The 15,159-nt window shown below is 42.5% G+C and overlaps 1 protein-coding gene across 3 annotated transcripts in view; it reads left to right on the top strand.

Annotated features, from left to right (window-relative positions):
• The window catches only part of PLCB1 (phospholipase C beta 1), a 389,757-nt gene that overhangs the window by 94,042 nt on the left and 280,556 nt on the right, over positions 1 to 15,159 (top strand). For all 3 annotated transcript variants that reach the window (XM_086743965.1, XM_086743966.1, XM_086743967.1), the window contains exon 3: positions 11,751 to 11,819. In XM_086743965.1, coding sequence (XP_086600091.1) covers positions 11,751 to 11,819 — 69 coding nt within the window. The remainder of the gene's footprint in view (positions 1 to 11,750; positions 11,820 to 15,159) is intronic.

Here is a 15,159-nt window from a genome sequence, read left to right as displayed (position 1 = left end):
TGCTCGGAGCAGCTGGCTCCTGCAGGAGAGAGTAGTTGATAATGGAGGCTTGAGCGTGGCACAGGGCAAAATATTTTGGGAAACGTGGCTTGGCAAGAACTCAAGGTCTTCCAACAAGTTGCCATTGACTTCATCTTTGTTGTGTTTACAGAATGACCCATATTTCCTCATTCAGTGTAAATTCTGGTTTCAAGTACGGCTGCCAAGAGTAAAAGAATTTGAGGCATGCATAGGCAAATACCTTAATAAAAATAATTTCCCAGATCTATCTAGAGATTTCTAAAACAATAATGAAGAATATTATGCATTCAGATTAATAGTAGATGAGTGTAAATTAAATCTTTAGAGATTCACCCACTGATTCCGATCTGGGGATTCTCTTTTTTTTTTTTTTTTTTTTTTTTGCTTTGATTTTTAAAATGCACGCATCCAGAAACCCTGGGAGCATGAAAAATAATAATGATTACAGCTTGTACAAAATAAATTAGCAAGAAATTCTTACTCCTCTCTAATTAATTCCCTAATAAATACTGAACAAATAACCATGTCCTACGTTCACTTATATTTACAAGGTAAGCAACAAATGGAGGTAATAATGGCAATTAAAATACAGCAACATATTTGGGATGGAGTGAGCGTTCTCCGACGTGAGAATCATTTGTCTGCTGGCGCAGCACAGGGAGGAGGATGTGGCCGTTGAGAGTTGCTGTTGAATTACTGCACTGGGACCTGTGTACATCTGAAGAAGCAAAATAAGATTTTCCTAATGACAAACTGATACTTTCTTATACTTATATCACTCACCTAAGGGACTCTCATCTGTTTGGCTGTGCGTGGACATCTTCAGCTGGTGCTGGTTGTGTACTTCATCCTGTTTGAGAGGAGCAAACTGTCGAGCGTCCGGCTGGGAAAAGCTTTTCTTTTGGTGTGTGCAACTTTTGCTTCTCTTTTCTGATATTGACACAAAGAGCCTGGAAGTATAAATCTTCCTCGAGATAAACCCCTACTGAAATTGTTGGAGTATCAAGACGCACAAAATAGGCCACTTATGAATTAGTATTTAATGAATTGTTCTCTTCTCTGTCCCATGGTAACTTGATGGATAAAGCTGTATGCTGGTTGGAATAGTGAGAAGTCAAGGACTTAGCTGTAAATAAATATGATTCCTATAAGTCTGTAATATAGAAAATATTTTCTGTGTTCTATGGTTTTGCATATTGTTTACTGCATGTATTATTTTTGTATTCAGAAACATATCGAACTCCATTTTGAAAGTGGTTTTTGCTTACAATGTCTAAAGACAAATAGTCCTGATTTTGCCCATACTTATTAGAATCTATATAGCTCAGTTCCTGTTTCTTTCTAGATTGAATAGCTCCTCTTCCTCTCAAGTGATTATACAATCCACATATTTATAGACCATAATCATACTCCTCTAAGCCTTCCTTTTGCTGTTCTGTGAAAGCCAAACTCTTTTAGTTTTCTCATATAAGAGCGTACTCCCAGTTCTGTGATGGCTTTTGAAACCCTCTCCATGCCTCCTTCGAGTTAAATTCACCTCTGAGTACTGGTGACCAGAGGTTTGGATGATGATGTGTCAGTTCTGGCTCATATAATTAATAAAAAATCAGGCAGAGCAGATCTTCACAGCTTCCTGAGGCAAGAAAAAAAAAAAAAAGTCTTTGTTAGATATGATCTGGCTGGCAAGCTCATGTGGTCTCTGTTGTTGTTGTTGTTGTTGCTATTTTACCTTCACATTATTGTACTCCTTTCATCATCTGATCTAAAGCTGTGCCTGTCAGCGTAATGTGCCCACAGCTGCTGCAGGGGGTCATTTCTCCTCCCTTCCATTTTCTAAAATGTAGATGTTGTTTTAGGTTTTCTTCAATCTCCAGATCTGGTGCAGATTAGATGTAAGACCAGGATGATTTATTTTAAAACCCAGTGAGAAATTTGCACCTTTTAATAACAGATATGCTAGCAAAATAACTGATCCCTTTATTTACAGAGGTCAGTTCATGAGTTTTCAGCTATTGTCTTTAGTGCTTAAGCATCATGTTATGGCTGGAGTCTCCAGTTGGAAGTGTGCCTGGACTATGGATTTTCCAGTTAAGTAACACACCCGGGGCTTAGCTAGAGCTGACAGGAATATACGTTGTGCTTCTGTACAGTTTTCAGTTTTTATCCTTTTATCTTACCCTCCCCAGAAGTCATGGGTGTGTAAGCAGGGCATGTATTGCTACGTTGAGCCTTAACCTTAAAACTCCTTGTGCTACGGAGGGAGCAGAGCAATTCCAAGTTACAAATCTCCCGGTTTTGTGAAGTTTACATGTATAAAAATATTTATTGTTTTAATATAAAGCAGCCAAAAGCTCTAGGCTTTTCTAAAAACATGTATTCAAAGCCCTAAACGGGTTGGTATTCTTTTTGATGCATGAATAGAAAAAGGACTTTACAGAAGTTCAAAGGACTTGTTCTTGTTCAGTCTTGGAAAAATCTCGTGGTGATCAACGGGAGATTTGCCTGAGGAGGAGCTGCAGTGTCCAGTGCGGGGCAGTAGGCAGGAATTGTACGGTGGCTCTTTCACCTGAGATGGAAGTATCTGCTCCAACTGTTCGCCATTTGGGGCACTCTGCTGAAAATAATACACTTTACTTGCTTCAAAAGAAAAAAAAAAAATACTTGTCTATGTAGTCTGTGATCCCTTGTCAGTGTGAAATAATGGCACAAGAACCTCACCCCCAAAATATGATGTGGCCCTTTCTGGGAAGGTGTTTAATCATCATAATCACATATGATTATGACTTTTGATATGAAAAGAGAATTTTCTTAAAAATACTGCTTTTCCCTCTGCTGCTTAAAACTTCAATTCGCTGTACTTTTCCTTGTGATTCTAAAGCTAAAAATTGCCAAGTTATTCTCAGTTATGTGAATAAAAATCAGTTAAGTACCACGATGAAGGCTGCCTACAATATGCTTTGTATTTTCTTTTGAAGCAGGTCCTCCCCCAGCTCTTTCTTCTTTTGAATATGGCTGCACCTCATCAGTTCTCCGTTTCCTCCTCTTGTTACCCAGTTGTGGGAGTAGGACGAGCAGCTCCATGAGAGCAATTTTAGCAAAACCAAACCAATTCCAACCGCTGCGTTCAAAGTGCTTGCGTCCGTCCTACTGCTAGCTGCAAGAAAACCAAGTTGTTTGGGTGAGAAACTTCTAGTTTTGAGCTGTGAGTGTGCTTGCGTTGCCTTGAACTTGAGAGATGAGCTCCTGTTGGTGCAGGATGTCCCGTTGCATCGCAGCATAGTGCAGTGGGATGCAGCTTCTGAAGGAGTCTTTGAGCTCCTCAAAGCATTTAAAACAAGAAAGCAGCCATACCGCTCATCACAGCGGACTGGTGATAGGAGGCAGCACGCTCTGATGGGAAACTAGATGACCAGGGACTTGTTTCTAGCTCTGCCAGGGACTGATTTCTCACTTGGTTTATGGCACATCACTTATAACCACTTGTCTGTGCACAAATTTCTCTAAAAAACATCAGATTCCTGTCATTGTAAAGCTCTTAACTCTCGCCTAACAAGTTTGTACCCGACTGTGTCTCTCCGGGGCACGCTGCTATTCTTGGAAAGGTAGAGCACCGGTAGTTAAGAGTTCGATGCAAAGACAGCAGCATGGAAAGGAGACTGCACGCTAGCGGATGTGGAGCTAAGATAGGGAGGTACTGTTCCAGCTTTGCCACTGTTTTCTTCATGGGAAATGACTCCACATACCTATTTCTCATTTCATCCACTGATTGTCTAATGTATTTGGCTGTAAGATCTTAGGATTGTGGCTTGTTTTTGTTGAGTATGTACTGATACTCCAACAAACATGGGAAGTAATTTTTTTTATCTACCAAACTGAGCTTATACTTGATGAAGCAGTGATGACTTTGGACTAGAACTGAAGCTTCAGACGTGGCTGAAGAGGGGACAGACTAAAGTTTTGCCTATTGTTATGGAAATTGTCTATTTTTCCAGTGTATTACCTTTAAAATCTGAGATGACTGCTGATCATAACATGCTGACTCTTTGGTGTGTTCTTCACCGGTTAGTTTGCTGTGATGAAGGCAGGTAGCAAATCTTGACCTCTGCGTGTTCTTCTGCTTCCCGACTGTTTCTTTGCACTAAGACTTGTGTTGCGAAATGTATGCACCAGTTTCTAGGCTGCTTAGCCACAGTGTCTGTAAATCCAAGTAAATTAAATTTTCCTTAATGAAACAGCAAAGAACTATACGCGTAGATGTGGAAGACTTGTTTTGCTTTCATTATTAAAAGGGTACTTAGCATGAAAATTCCTTCTCTTTTTTTTTTCCTGATAGCCCAGTGCTTCATATAAACTGCAGACTATTTTCCCCTTACTAGAAAATGTTGCTGTTCTTATGTCTCCAGGGAGACACGCCGAGAGACTGAGCATTGTTAAGATACCAAAAACTTTTCCGTTTGTGGCTTACTGTTCTATAGGAGTGCTTGCTGTAAGGGCCTTTCAGTAGGGATGTCATCTAACTTGGCGCTTTGCAAAGAACCTGCAAACAAAGAAACCCTGCAAAGTATTTGGAGCTTATTCCCGGAGCAGCTGAGTCAAATCCTAAATACTACTTCTTGCCTTGCAGGCCCTCCAACTCTTTTTGAGTGAAGAGCAGTTAATGACCAGCCAAATGAAGCTTAGCTCAGGTTCAGATTTGCAGATAATTCATTTTGGGTTGTAAGAAGTCACTCTGTTCAAGTGACTTTGGAAAAATTTCCTTTCCTTGTGATACCAAACCTCTTGAAGTTGTTTGCTCGGAGATCACCCACCATCCGGTTGCAGTTGATAGTAGTTGTGGTCACCTCACCAGGCGCTTTAACTAGGAATGCTAGGAGAGCTATCTGGGGAGGAGGGTATAATGGGGTCCCAGGTGCATCACTGTCCTCCTTGTCTAATGAACCATATTTATTTACTTGCAGAAAGCAGAACAGGAGAGGCTGAGGAAGCAAGCCAGGGAGCTTCTCCGGAGAGGCCTGGCTGGGAACTGACTGGGCAGATGGGACGGTGCGGGTCAAAGCCATGCTCTGAATCGGACAAAGCACTAACCTTAACCACTCACTTTCCTGAATCGGGGCTGAATGCCACGAGTTGTAAAGAGACACTCGTGTGGTCAAAGCGGTGTTTAAAACCATCCCTCCTTGTTGGCCAAGCTGGTGCGCTGCGTAAGAGCAGCACATCTGCGTTCTTCCTTCCATCTCCAGCACTCCCTGCCTCAGGGGATGCCTCTTAGCGCCGCAGGCAGCAGAAGAAATGGCGGAGCACCTCCACCAACACTCTGGGGAGATGTAGCACTGATGATGACAAACAGTTCCCCGCTTAAAATAATTCCTGAGAGAGAAAGGTCCAGAAGTTGAGCTTCCCCTGCGTGCGTGGTGAAACGTGCCAAGCCTTGTGCTCTGAATGGGCCTGTGGTGATTTTCTGCCAGCGTTTATTGACCAGAAAGGAAGAGCTTGAAAATAAGTGATTTTGAGTGAAGTAGTGGAGGCAGCAGAGTGTTTTCTGTGTCTCTCACCCCTCAGGAACAGCTGTGCCTCTCGCTCTTTTTTTCGTTTTGAGTGCCAGAGTGGTGGATTTGTTTTAGACTTGGGATTTTGTAATAGATGTTTAGAAGGCAGAGAAGTCAGGAATTGCTTTAACCAAGTTTGAACACACAAAATATTTTAATAACTGTTGGGGAAGCCAATGGCTAATCTAGAAACAGGTGTCAAGTTTAACCTGAGAATTTATTCCATTATTTAAATCCCTTGCAATTGCTTCTTCATAACCTCTGAAGGAGGAGACAGTCACCTGCAAGGAGCTGGAAGAGATCTGGTTGCTTTGGGCAGGTTGGCGAGCTACGGCGTTAATATAATCACCTTCAATGGCTTGTTAAAAAGACCAGGTGGGAAGGTAATAACGTATTTTGAACTTGTGAAGAACAACTTTATGCAGGAAAAGACTTTGCTATTGTCAGGAAGAATTTTACTGTTGACTTCAGGGGGTACGTGCCACTGTGCTGCTTGCTTATTGACACAGCAGAGGATTTTGATGCCTGATAATTGAATTGTGTGCAGCCAGGAGGAAACATGGAGACGTTTTCTTCAGGGATTGTCTCTCTCTGATGGGTTGCAACTTATGAATTATATAAGGGGATTTTCAGGAAAACACAGTGCTACCTTAGCTCAACTCCCATTAATGTCATTGGCAGCTTTGCTATTTCTTCTCGTAGCTGTCGATGCAGGTTTCTGTTAAATCAGCCTTGCCGGTCCTCCGCCGATTTCCTTTGGGATGAGGAGACAGATCGCTGTGTTTCATTCAATTTATTCTTACTGATATTTCATTCAATTTATTCCTAATGATAACGAGGAAAAATAGATACGATTTGAACAGGGAGGTTATGTACGACATCCCCTGGGTGGGAAAGCCCTCTTTCCAAATTAGTGCTAAATGTTCAGTCGTACTGCGGAGAATGTCCATCCTGGAGTAATCTGAGTGTGGCTGGTTGGTCAGTGCGCTGTCAAAATCTCTGAAACCTGAATGAGGTGTATTCTATAAATGGTTGTAAATTGCTGAATTTGCATCTATATTTACTCTGAATCCATAGGGCCAGAGACTTCTTTAGCGTAACTCGTAATTGTTCCCAATCAGATTGAAATGTTGATCTTAATATTTTCTTTCTAATGTGTTGTAAGGAAATGAGCCACTTGTGTTTTTATTTAAAATAACACTTTTAAAATGCAGAATAAAAATAAAAGTAGCCTAGGACTGCATAAATTTTTTACTTCAAGAAATATTCAGTGCTTTCCTGCTCAGAAAATGTTAAAATGGAGTCTTTCTACGTTAAAGAAACATGTCATTATGATGAACTATTCCCAATAGATGTTGTTTAAGTCTCTGTTTGAAGTTTGAAGCAAAATGGCCTTTTCCCTTTGAAAACTTTCACCAGATGTTGCCATCCAGTAGCACTAAGTGGTGTTTGTTTACAAAACTGGCTTGTTTCTGAAAGTTTATTTTGCCAGCACTGCATCAAACAAACTTTGAAGGCAGTGTTGTGCCTTCTATGGGATGGACTGGTAACATTTAGAAGAACTAGATAAGCACAGCTTCCTCTTCAGATTTGAAACTAGAAGCGGCAGATTTCAACGCTAAGTGGAAAATGAGTTTTTAGAGTTTTAATTAGCTGTGCATCAGTTAGACGGTGTCCCTGAACAGCAATGGCTGCTCACGACCGTGAGAACGGCACTCCACAGTTACCAGCAGCGTGCAGCGACGCTTCGTACGATGGGGAAAAAAGCACATCTGAGGAGAAGGGACGTGGAAATGGAGGTTGGACAAACGTAGGTCAGAGCAATACACGACTACTCAGTACTGAGAGGAGAGGGGAATTATTTTTGTTAGGCATGTAAGTAAAAGAATTAGATATCTGGATCAGCTAACCCGTGCAGCTGTTGTAACGCACACCCGCTTTTGCTGCGTCTCCTTGACACGGTTTTTGTGAAATTCTGCAGGACGCTTGGTCCCGCTCTCAGCCCGCAGTGCTGCCGATGGCTCTTCGGCAGAGCTCTCCAGCGGGATCGATGAGGAATCCTGCCTTGTAGCTGGGGTTACATCACGAGCAAGTTCCCAGGACGCTGTGATTCACTTGGTATCGTTTTGGGCAGTTTAAAATAGGAGTGAGCCAGGCCCTCCGCTGGTATAAATTGGTGTTACTGTATTAAATTCAGACGGGCCTAATTATAAGTGCTCAAGCAGGCACTGAGGGTTGCACAATCTGTTGCTGTTGTGACTGTGTGCTCCCCGATAAAATGAGATTGTGCAATCGAACCCTATATGAATGCTTCTCTGTTTCAGCTGCTAATTAAAAACAAACATGGTAGGATTAATATTTCATTTCTCCGGAATTTCTGTATTATAAATTACTGGGGGGATCTACCAGTTGCATTAAGAGATGTTTCTCTTTTGCAGGATTAGTAAGTCCCACAGCAACGACTGGAGGTCTATAAACAGGGAAAAGTTGGACTTGCAGAGGTTTGAGTGTTGGATTTTGTTGTGTTTTTTTTTTTCTTTCGGTGGCTGTAGCTTTCGTGCCTCGTGCGGCACAGAGTGCCGTTTCCAAGCCTGCACGGAGGAAGTCAGTAGCAAAACTCGTGTTGATTTAAGCAAAGGAAGGCTTGGGCTCTTTTGCTGCACAGGAAATGGGGCATTTTTCTGTCCAGCACTTAAATGTATTTTCCCTTTATGAAAGTCTGCCCACGTTTTGCAATAGGGAAATAGGAAATTGTCTTTTCTCTCGTTTGGGAGGAAGTTGCTCTCTGTCCTCTTAATTAGTTGTCTGAAAGATGAAAGCAAGTGCCCAGGGGTCAGGGAATTCCAGGAGGTTTGGTATTTTTGAACCAAAGAACTTCTAAGAAATGACACATTATGAATTCTGATTTATCCAAGCCCTGCTGAATGGCGCCTGCAGAGGAACTTACATCGATGCATATCCTGCTCTCGTCTGCTTAATTGAGAGCACAGCCGATAGCATCTCTCAGGCTATTGCTTCTGCTGACCTGAACATACGTGTAAAATGTACTTATGGAACCTGGACCTTTCCTTTCTGATATCAGGTGGTGGCTGATCACAAGCTATCACATTCTCTGGGAGTGACTTGATGCCACGCAAGCGGCTTGAAAGAAATAGTCAAAGCTCCAGAACATCCCTGTATCTTCTCATCCTCCTCCATCCAGGAGGATGCAGACCAAGCAGGGGTGTTGGGGTTCCTTGTACTGTCCTTGAGGGTGCTGGTCATTGCCTTTTCCATTTCTGTGTCTGTTTCTAATGTGTGTTATTCCATTTAAAAGGATCTTTTTGTGTTAGTTGCACTATTGTAAGTGATCAAATGATTATTTCTGTTTGTTGTTCTTTTTTTTTTTTTGTTTAAGATCCATTTTTCTTCAGCGTCTTTAATTTTTCTCATGTGTTTGCTGTTAAAGCCTTTATTTTTAGTGCTTGTCAGCCCCTTCAGTTGGCAAAATCTTATTTTTACGACATCCTCTGCATGTGCCCGTAGCTTCTGTAAAACATTTCACAGTGGGTCGGAAAACGCTTCGGGGCACGAGTATTTTTTGTTGTGGTAAATATAACCCCTAGCCTCTCACCCTGAAGGCCGCGTTCTTGTCTGATAACAGCAAACCCGGTGCGTGGTCTGTAAATCTGAAGCGCCGTCCTCCCCATGCTCTGCTCTGGGCATCTGCTCTGCGCCGTTTCTGCTGATGGACTTTCAGCCTGGCTTAGTTTCCATATGTATATGTACATATGTATATATATTTCCATATATATATATATGTATTTAATGTGTTAAGCAGCAAGTTTGCCTTCCACCGCTGATGTATCCCAGGTGGTAACGTGACACAGTTGGCACTGTCATATTTCACAAGAGCAACTTGAGAGGGTAACAGAGTCATTGCCTTCTCCCACCACTTCTTTAAAAGAAAAAGGAGGGGGAACAAATTCAGTTTTAATGGACAAATGATTTCTAGCAGCTGCATGAGCACTAGGAGTATCACGATGCATTTTGAGATGCAAATGAGGCATGAACTAGATTTCAGAAGAAATTGAATACATGGAGACACATTTGCGCTACTCCAACATCACTGGAAGTCGAGACATAAATTCCACTGAGAGAGGAACGATACGAATGTGGGAATGGTATTGTAAAACCCAGATCTGTGGCTAGTAAAAATCAGCATTGCTTTTTCACCACTGCAATCATTTCCCCTTGGTGAGGAGGTGGCCCCATCCAGGCCTGGAGATCAGTCACGTTGGGAGATAGCGAGCTAGTGCTCACTGTCGTCTGCAATTTTTAGGTATTCATTACATAGCTGTCTCCTTGAATGGTGGGAGATTACCCAGACTTTGGTGCATTAAGGGCTTTTCTGCACTCAGGATTGAGCTTTGCCCAAACTCCTGGTGTCAGCTGTGCTGGTGTCAGGCAGGATAAGGATCCATGCAGTTTAGATCTGGAAGTAAGATCAGCTTCAAACTGGACCTGGACGTCGGGTTGGTAAACCATCAGGTGCTCCTGAGTTGGAACAGGAACAGTGCTTGTGTCTGTGTGTCTTGTGTATTGGTGTAGTTTGGGTGATTCCCTAAAGAGGTTTACAAAGGGCTCCCTCCTCCTGCCTATATTTTTCCCTGATCCCTCAAGTTTTGACTCTTTTGTCCTATTTCAGGCAAACGTGAACAAAAAATAAAGATTTCCAAAGTCCAAGTTTCCCCTTAACAGGATAGATGAAGAGGGAAGAAAAATACTTGTGTGACTTGAGTGGTGCTATAACAGAAGAGAACTGGGATTCATATGGGGAACAGAGGAGAAAGCGATGAATGTACGGTTGTATGAGTATTTGGTGGTAGAGCTTATGTCTTAGTAGACCACAAAGATCTACAAAAAGGATCCCTTAAAATGGAAAAGAAGTAAGGATATAAAGTAACCCATGGCAAAATAACATGTCCATTATTTTTTTTTTCTCTTCTGCTCGGAATGAAAAAAAAAAAAAAAAGTACTGGCTTTGTCCAGCACAGAGATTTCAAATTCTCTACACAGTGTTTGCAGTTACTACTGGAGGCTGAAATGCATTGAACTGGCGCAGCTCTAATTGTGGTGTGGTCACACTCCCGCTGAAGTACTCCTAGACTATATTTAGTATGTAATTGAGCCACGCCAGCATGGGCTATTAGTCCAAATGCTAGCGTAAATGAGGCAGGCAATACTAAGATGTGCCTTAAGATTGTCAAAGAATGCAAAATCAGGTCAGATGTTCTCGCCGTGTCTCGCCGGATAGCTCATGGATTTGCTCCTGGCAAAGCGCACGTAATGCTGCTCCCTTCCGAGGGAGCCGGCAGCTGGGAATCACACTGCTCCCAGTCTCCAGCATCCTTCCTCCTTCCAGACGCTTCCTGCCCATCAGTGTTAAGGCATTAAAGAAAGAACCAACGCAGCAACATCCAAAAAAGCCCAGTTGCAGGGTGAGGTTGGGGAAAATTATAGTTGAAGGTTATAATTTGTGGCGTGCATGGAGCGAGACGAGCGTGCCATGCTCATTCCGGCTCAGCTCCCATCCTTCCCGTGCTGCCAGGCACCAGCAGGGAGGGTGGAGACCCAAGAGGTTGTCAGGGAAAGGAGATTCTCTGTGTTGCATGTGCGTAGATGAGGACAGGAGTTTGCCCAACAGAAGCTGTCATCACTTGCCGGTTTTGTTCCATGTGTTGTATAACCCACAACTCTAGAGCAACGCGTGAACTATGAAATGCTTGTCAAAAGTACGTGTTTTTTATTGAGGAGTAGTCACTGTAAAATTGTTGGAACCTTGTTATCGTTGTAGATATAACACTTGCTGGGGTTAATACCTAAAATGGTATTAAAAAGAGAAAAAAAAACCACAGCAGCTGGTATTTAGTGATCCAGGAAATAAGCTTGACTCATAGGGCTTCTATATATCGTAAGAGACCTGCACATTTTTAAGAAAACCAAATTATGCATCTCAGTCTTAGTATTGCTATTAGGATAGTTTAAGTACAACAGAGCACTCCTTGAAACTGTTCTCGGTTTGAACAGGCATCATTGCAAACAGACAAACCCCTGACAGATGTGGGGAATAGAGCCCTGTTAGCACAACAAGCCTTTTTGACTAATGTAATAATTATCTGTGTTGCAATTTTTTCCTTCTAGGAGACCGAGCTGCTAGATATCAGCCTCGTCAAAGATGCCAGATGCGGAAAACATGCCAGAGCTCCCAAGGTAGGAATTTTTTTGCTGTGTGCTTACATGTTACATGGATGACCTAGATAAAATGGAATGGAAATTATATGCAAGAATCAAAAAAAAAAAGTTCCCTTAGCTACGAAGTACTTTGTCTTTTCTCTGTTTAACGCTATTTCTGGTGAGAAGTGTTATGGTTGTTGAGCTGCTGTCATTCGGTTCTGTGTGTAAAACTGCTGGAAGTTCTGCTGGCAGTGAGGAAACCAAAATCCTGGTTTGTCAAGGTAAATTTATACAAGTTCCTGGCTTCCCTGATGGCGAGGAGCTGATAGTTTTTTAGGTCCATGTTGTATTTTGTGCTGTTGATTTTCCTCTTTTGGGGCCTCTTGAGGCCAGAAAGAGGTTTTTTTTAAACTGTCATCAGAGAGGTCAGGATATCAGCTCCCTTAGGTCCTCTCTGATGTATTGCATACTCCCTTACTGTCTCTAAAGACAGTAGGTTGTAGATATATATTCTCTCTGGTGTTTTTATTTGGACTGAAACTACATATCAGAGAGAAAAAACCAAAGCACTCAGCTCTGGAAGCAAGACAGCACTTCAGGGAATCACAGGAGTGATAGGAAAAACTGAAATCTCCTCAGGGGCCTGAAAGTATGGCCGTGCTGCCGCTTAGTCGGGGTTGAAGCAACCCAAAGGAATGCTTCTCCTACCCTCATCTCGGGAGAGGAAACCAGCTGTATCTGGAGAGCCACGGCTTCCCTGGAGCCTCCCTCTTCCTTGCGCCCAGCCCTGCGTCAGGGCACGGCGCCGCGGGCTCCTCGGCCCCTTGGAGGTAGGCATTAGGGATGGGAAAGGTTGTTTCTCCGTGCCAGAATGCGACGGTAGTTATCTCTGAACAGACTATTCAAATTTGGTTTTCAAAGCTTTCCATGTAGTGCTGGCAGCATTTTAAAGGCTGAGTTATAATTGAAATGCAACAGAAGTACTTTATGACATCCGCATTAATACCAAATGAGTTCACCATGATTAATGGTTCTATGATGAATAGCAATAAAGTATTAACAATGGCTAGAACATTATTTTAAAATGCTATCCGCTTTACAGAGGACATTCATGTTCTTTTAACAAAAATGTTTTTAGCTAAAATTTATGCATAGCTATTGCCTCAGTGACTTTTATTTATTAGGTTACATAAAGGCTGGTTTTGTTACAACATGTTATGGGTTTGACAGACGTGGCATTAAATGAAGGGTATGAGAAAATCCTGACTTTTAGGGTGGTGAAATGCACCACCTGTGCGAATGAGCTCGCTTTTTGTCATTGATTTGTGTGTGGGCAGAATGAAAACAGCACCTGGGTTGGCTGTTGATGGGATCTTGCAAACGGTGTGAAACAAAAGGCTCCTTTTGGGGCCTGTCGTGTCGGTTTTGCTTTTGATCCACTTTGCGGGGCTGAGCAAAGGAGCGTGGACTGCGGGCGAGCGAGCGGTACAGAAGCCCTGTTTGTGTCACGTCCACAGAAGATCAAAAACTCATATAGCAGCGGGAAGGCTTGGCTCTAAGTCAAGCAGTAGCAGCTTGTGATTGCGTGGAGGTTTCTAGTAAAAACCCTGGTATATTGGCTTAAGAGAACAGCACCCTGTATGCAGGATCATTGCCAAAGTTCCCAGCTTTTAGAGGCTGTTTTCCATAGCTCTGCTTCCAGCTGGGAGCAACCCTTGCTTTTAGGTGAGCATAAATAATGAACTATGGTTAGGGGTAGTTCCTGGGTGGGAAAGCAAGGTTCCCTCCCGTAGCATGAAAAGGAGTAATTCCCAATCTGCTCGTTGCATGGTGAAAGCGTGATGCACGAGATGATGATGTTGCGACAATGCGTCCGAGCTGTGCCCGGCAGAATGGCTCTGGTGTGATTTACTGGTACCTGCAAGAGCCTCCTGCCCCGCACGTAACACAGCGCACGGTATCGGCTGCACACGTGGAACAACAGAGTTTAGCTGCCTCAGGTACAAATACTTCTTACTGCCCTGATAGAACTTAACACAGGCTTATTGACTATCCCGGAATTTAATCTCTCCTGCTCTGGTGGGATCTTCATTGACTTGGGAACTTGCTTCCTGCAGCAGCCCTTCCAGGAGGAGAAGACAATGTCCCATTGTGCATTGACGCACCTTTCACTGTAAAACAAGAGATTTAGGTGATTTTTCTCTTCTTTCCCTTGCCACCCCTCCTTCTGCTCATATCCTTGGACAATTTTTATGCTGCGTTAGGCGAGTTCTGTCATTCTATGCAGATTTTTTAATCTATTTTAAGAATTCTAAGAGTGGATTTAATCTGTGGGTTGTCATTAAAAACTTCAGAAGTTAATGGGAATCGTTGAACCTCATTTAGTGTATTTCTGATCTGCTGCTGCCTTTTGATATAAATAAATATAATCTTTAATAAGCTTTGAGTTTTCTATTAAATAATTAAAAAATAATTTATTTTTATAGTAAACTAAATTTCAGCGTCATTAACAACACCCATACTAAGCTACCAGAACCCGTTAGGTGTGCTGCTACAGAAGACCATCAGGAAGCAATGATTTTAGAGGACTGCAAACAGTCGTAGTTACCAAAAAACTTTCTTCTCCGTCACCATCTGGAATACACACTTCTCCCTCATATGCTGCCATATCCTCTAGCAAGGATGTTTCTTTGGTAGCTTAATTACTCTGTCAAGCTCTTAGTCTTTTTGATGGCTAGAAACAGAGTCTGTTCTCGTGCTCCATTTGGTGTACCTTCTGCACAGCCATCAGGATTCTTAATTTCTGAAAAAGAGAGGGAACCACAAAGGGGTTTTATGTAGTTTCTCTTTCAGCCTTGTTGGTTGACGTTCACTTTTTACAATACTTGTCTGTATATCCAGATGTATATATTTTGTTATTTTTCTTGCATGTTTGTTGTTGCATGTTGTATTATCATAAGGAAAAAAAACAAAGTACACTGTTATAAGCTCAAAGCTTTTTCTTTCTGAGTTTCTCATCCAGGAAGCCTGGTTCCTTTCCCCATTGCTGTTATGTTTACCCTCAAGAGTTCCCTTGAAGGCACAAAAGTGCAGCTCTCGAAGTGCATTCATCACATTAAGGCAGCAAGAGGAATGAGCTGAGCTCTCCTCAGAGTTCCTGTGTTAGCACTGATGTGCAGCTATGCAGGTGGTCAGCTCTGCTTGGCGTTTGGAGTGCAAAACCACTTCTCCTTCTCCAGCTTCTGGTTTGTGATGATCGTGAGAGTCTCTTGAAACCTCTTTCCTGTTCTCACCGTTCCCTGGAGACTTAAGGGCAGGGCACCAACACTATTCCTGGCCGTGACAGCAGTGTATGGGAGTAGCTCAGAAAGACATC

This window comes from Chlamydotis macqueenii, chromosome 3, assembly GCF_036417535.1.
Source record: "Chlamydotis macqueenii isolate bChlMac1 chromosome 3, bChlMac1.mat, whole genome shotgun sequence".
NCBI classification, from domain to species: domain Eukaryota; kingdom Metazoa; phylum Chordata; class Aves; order Otidiformes; family Otididae; genus Chlamydotis; species Chlamydotis macqueenii.
The sequence above is the reverse complement of the archived record's forward strand: the minus strand, read 5'-3'. Positions and strand labels throughout refer to the sequence as shown.